This window comes from Prionailurus viverrinus, chromosome E1, assembly GCF_022837055.1.
Source record: "Prionailurus viverrinus isolate Anna chromosome E1, UM_Priviv_1.0, whole genome shotgun sequence".
NCBI classification, from domain to species: Eukaryota; Metazoa; Chordata; class Mammalia; order Carnivora; family Felidae; genus Prionailurus; species Prionailurus viverrinus.
The window spans coordinates 13,636,052-13,641,586 of NC_062574.1; the positions used below are offsets into that span (position 1 = coordinate 13,636,052).

The window sequence follows — 5,535 nt, forward strand, 5'->3', positions numbered from 1 at the left end:
TCTTAGGAAGTTCGAGCTCTGCTCATCCCATCAGCAATAGAGAAACATTGATTTTTTTTTTTAACCAGGATCTTTTATAATATGTGAAAAACGTGGCTCAATCTGCTTCTCTAAGTATGTGCCTACTTCCTGAGGATCTCTCCTTAGAGCGAGTGGTCAAACCGCTGTGTCCGAGTCAAGAATAAGTGGAAGGTTGGTGGCCGTGTGATGTAGAACTCTAACGGTACCCAGCTGCAGCTGCCCCAGAGGTCATGCTTGCAATTTTGATTTCAGAGGTGAGTAGCAGATACTATAAAAACAATAAATAATTTTAAATTAAGCTGTTATAAAGTCTTAGTTGGCATCAAGAACATCAGCAACTTATTGACCTAGGGGTTTTGAATTTATACTTCAGCCCTACGTTCCTCACCTTGGATAAATATACTCGGTTCAACTATCTGATGTCTGCAATCACGGGGCTGAGTCTTGCTATCTTTGTTTGAGCTTTGTTTCTAGAAGCTCTGAAGCCAAGATTTTCAAATGCTTTCTGGTTTCTCTGGAAATAGCATTAATTTTTCTATTGTAAAATCTGCTTGTTGGTTTTGACTGATGCCCCAGAGTAAAATGGAGAAATCCATCATAATCTCACTGTCTGTTTTTATCTTAATTCATTTTCCCAATGCCCCAAGTGTTTCAACCCTTTCAACCAGGAGAGGATGGAAGGGACAAAGTGATGATGGTTTGGGGCATCTCAGCTAAGAGCAGAGGCACTGAGTTGATGGAGGAGGTGAGTGATGAGGTGTAACCTGGGGAGTGGGAATATCATCACCCACACAGCTGAGAACTTACCTGGGGTTTTTAACATGGGTAGTTTAAAGCATTAATGTTGAATAAATAAATTGGAGTGGACTGATATCTCCCCTCCTGGGACATTTCCTTACAGAAACTCATGGAACCAGAAGTTGGGGTTAACAGGACATCTGTTACTGAGTTCATTCTACTCGGCCTAGTGGAAACAGAACAGCTGCAGTCTGTGGTCTTTGTAGTCTTCCTCTTTGCCTATCTGCTCACAGTTGGGGGCAACCTCAGCATCCTGGCTGCCATCTTGGTGGAGCCCAAACTCCACACCCCCATGTACTTCTTCTTGGGGAACTTATCGGTGCTGGACGTTGGGTGCATCACCGTCACTGTTCCCTCATTGTTGGCCCGTCTCCTGTCCCACAAGCGTACCGTTCCCTATAGAGCCTGCCTCACACAGCTTTTCTTCTTTCACCTCCTGGCTGGTATGGACTGCTTCCTATTGACAGTGATGGCCTATGACCGATTCTTGGCCATCTGCCGGCCCCTCACCTACAGCACCCGAATGAGCAAGACAGTCCAGAGGATGTTGGTGGTTGTGTCCTGGGCTTTGGGTTTCACCAATGCATTAAATCACACTCTTACCCTAACCACCCTGAACTTCTGTGGTCCCAATGTGATCAATCACTTCTACTGTGACCTCCCACAGCTCTTCCAGCTCTCCTGCTCCAGCACCCAGCCCAATGAGCTGCTGCTCTTCGTAGCAGCAGCCTTCATGGCTGTAACCCCCTTGGTCCTCATCACTGTGTCCTATGCACACGTGGCAGCTGCAGTCCTACAAATCCGTTCAGTGGAAGGTAGAAAGAAGGCCTTTTCCACATGTGGCTCCCACCTCACAGTGGTTTGCCTCTTCTATGGTACTGGTATCTTCAACTACATGCGTCTTGGTTCCGAGGAGTCTTCAGACAAGGATAAAGGGGTTGGGGTGTTTAATACTGTTATCAACCCCATGCTGAACCCTCTCATTTACAGTCTTAGAAATCCTGATGTTCAGGGCGCCCTGTGGCGGGTACTTGTGGGGAAGCAGTCACTGACTTAAGGTTTGACAATGTCCCTTCTCTCCTGCCTTTCCTGGGTTAAGGAAAACTTCCCATGAAGGTAGTAACCTAGAAAATGGCCCATAATCATATCTCTAACTGCCTGAAGATTTGTGTGATGTATGTGTCCCGCAAAGAAATGCTATGTAATTCATTCATTAATTCATACAAGAAATATTTATTAAATTGCTTCTAGGATCCATATGCTTTCCTAGGGAACTGGTGAACAAAATAAACAAGAGTCTCTGCACTTATGCAACTCACGTTTTCACGAAGACAGACAAAATACATAAAATAAATAAGCTTCATATATGGAATATCACACAGCGATAAGGGCTCTAAAGAAAAATAAAGAAGATAGGCAGATATGAAGCTAGGTTCTGCTGAGCGAGTGCCCCAGCTCAATTGCCACCTTGTGTATGGCTGTGCTCACTTTCTGAGTAAGGCTGAGGCCTTGAAAGCCCAGTAGTTCTGGAGAGCAATGGCGTATAAGGAAGGGCTATTTGGATAATAGGTAACCAATTAACCCAAGTAACCAGTAATGTCGCTGTGAAGGTTTTTTTTCCGTGGTGGGGACATAAGATTCCATCTAGGTCAGAGTACAGAAAGAGCTTTTAAGCCATGGGCCCAGTGCCAAGATTATCCTATTCTACACTTCACCTTTCACCTCCAAAAAAATCCATTCCTTCTCTTGACTATCACACAAGAACCCAATATAATGTTTAGTGGACAGGTAGGGTCTAGAGAGAGAAATAGCTCACTAAATTAAAACCACTTTAATACACACATGATATATCTCCAGGTCAAAAATCAATATCCCATCTCCACCCCCTGCCATGTCTTTCTTATTGGATGAATCCCCTTGTTCACAGATATGATAAAGCCTTTGTAAGAATAAGCATTTATACGCCAACCAGGTCCTTCGAGTTTTCAGCAAGGAATGTACAATATAACCCTCTCCTCCAACACCTTATCTTCCCCTCCCAAACCCCCTAGCTCAGAAAATGCCCATAAATGAAGCTTCTGGGAGTGATTCCTCTCTCTAGCTTTATTGGTACATCAGTACAGCTCCAATCCAGAGAATTTCCTCATCTTGATGTTTATCCAGCCTTCAGCTCATCCATTTCCAATTTGCACCTTTTCTGCAGCCTTCCTTGGAAGGCTACTTACCCTGTCCTAGCAATTCTACCATCCCTCCAATGTATCCTTCCTAAATCTGCCCCATGGCTACACCTGGAGCCTGGCTTCCCTGTGATCTCTTCTTGGAGCCATGAAGCTGAGGATGGGCTGAGATGAGGATGGAAGAAAACACAAGAGTGTGGGAGGTAGGACAGGAGTGGGAGTGGATTAATGAAGATATAATGTGAGGATGCAGGGAGGGATGGGATAAGATGGTGAGCAGAAGGGGTGAGAAGGAAGGACAGAAATTAGGGGAAGGACACAAGAGAATAGGAGATGAGAAAGGATGGGATGATTGGAATGATCAAGCAAGATGCCTCAGGAATGCTGATGAGCTCAGAGATAAGTATGGAAAAAGTGAAGAATGAATGGGACCGGAGAAGAGAGTAACATTCCTAGTATGGAAACACTTCCCATCAGCATGTGGCCATGTAATAACTAGCACCTTTGATATTATTGTTGGGTTTCCCCTGCCCCTCGTTCTAACTGGGCAGGGGAGGGGGGAAGTTGAAGTTTTGCTGAAGGTATAATGATGCAGAATAGTCTCGGTACTCCTCTTCTGCTTCTTCTGACTAGCAGCCAATCCTAGGAGAACAGAGAGTAGGGCTGCCAGGGCTGGCAGGGGAGAAGGAGGGCGGAGGTGTGTGCTCAGGGTTCATTCCCCACAACCCCACTGGCCCACTCAAGTTATCAGCCTTCCTGCCTTTGGGGGCAGTGCCTGCCGGTACAGTCTAAGGAATACAGCTGAAGTATGTCTGTTTTCTGATACTCTTGGGTCTCCCAACACTTCAGGGTTAAAGAGAACAAGCAAAATTCTTGTGACTAAAAATTAGGAATGTGGGTTGTAAGCACTGCTCTGAGACGTTAGAAATTTCCTTTCTCTGGCTGGACTTGTTCCAACCTATACCTTAAAGAACTGGGACAAGATCATCTCCTCCACAGTTCTTCACATTAAATGACCCTTGATTACAATAGGCTGGGTGAATTTTTTCCTAGGGCTGAACCCAGAAAATATTTTGAGGACATTATCACTGTTTCCACCACTCCATCTAACCTGTGAGCATTTGACACGACCAGTCTTATCTATTACCCATCAAAGGTCCCCAGACCTTGGTAAGACAGCAGAGACAGGACTCTGGTCTTCTCAGCCCTAACTGCAAAATCCAGCGTTCCTTGATGGCTGACACTCTATGACCCTTGAGTAGCAGCATATCTTGCAGGAATGTGGAAACAGGATGCCTACCAAAGGAATGACTCAACTATGAAGACTGGCAAAGACAGGACCAAACCAGGCTGTGCCAAGATGGACCCTAGAGCTGACCTTTCACTCACTTTCTCCTTCATTATTGTACTAAAAGTCATGCCTAGGGGTGGAGATTTAACAGGCTAATTACACATATGACGCATTAAGAAGCATGACCTTTAAATGCACAGGTGCCAATAAATCCCCACCTCTACATGCTTAAAAGACATCCTTTTCCCACCCGATAGAAAACTTTTTTTCTTCAACTCATGTAATTGCCCCTTCCTTTTCCTCATAAAAGCCCCTTGCTTTCATCCTACAAGCAGGGCTGTTTGGATTTCTACCAGAATCTGTACTCTCTGAATTGCGATTCTTTAATCCCAAATAAGTGCTCATTTGCCTCTCACTGTGGCTCTTTATTTTCAGATTCATAGTCTTTCCCTGTAATGCTTTATGATTTTGCGTCTCGCTTTGAGTGAAAAAACGACTTTTTCCATCTATAGCAGGCAAGCTAGGCTAGTTTACATTGTGCTGACAAACAGCCCCTAAAATCTCGGGGGTTCTCAACAGCAAAGGTTCATTTTTTATTTATGCGACCTCAGTTATTTGATAGATCTAAAAAGAGTTGTTTTTTGATTGCTCATCTTTTTTCTTATCTTGAGGATGACTAACGACTTCCAAGTCTGAGTGGAAACCGCAAGTCTACATTTTATTTGATTTGGTAATTGCTTGTAGTGAACATTCATGGTCTTTCTGATTTCTGGTTCTGCCTTTCTATCAGCTCCCAGTTTCCCTCTGGCATCCAGGTGGTTCTTGGGAATGGGTTCCACCCTGTGCCTCCAGAGTGGAGATACTAGCATTTATCACTGAAAATTTTGTCAATTTTCACAAAATGGACAATTTTTTCAATTCTCCCAAGGCTCCATAGCTAGCAACATCCTAGATGCACAGGACAGAAGTTAACTTACTACATAGAATGCATACCTTAGGTTACTAGAACTGAATTCCTGAGGAACTCTGGTTGAGAAGGACTGCTCTACATGTGCTCCTGATAAAGAAAATTTGTAACTTTTAATGTTTGTGGGCCCTGCTCCTGGGCTCCCAGGGAAGCTATACCTTTACCAAGATCACAATGACTTCATTCAACTTCAAAGCATGGGCAATCTTTCTGCCCTGAGCACACATTGTACATCTGCCTCATTAGCAAATAACCTAAAAGAAACATTCCAAACTAAAGAT

General features: G+C 44.1%; 1 protein-coding gene across 1 annotated transcript; it reads left to right on the plus strand.

The window, feature by feature from the left end:
* The first annotated feature begins 916 nt into the window (after positions 1-916).
* Positions 917-1,876, plus strand: LOC125151758 (olfactory receptor 3A2). Its single transcript, XM_047833177.1, has one exon. It carries the CDS (start codon positions 929-931, stop codon positions 1,874-1,876), a length of 948 nt encoding a protein of 315 aa, XP_047689133.1. The 5' UTR covers positions 917-928.
* Positions 1,877-5,535: the final 3,659 nt, after the last annotated feature.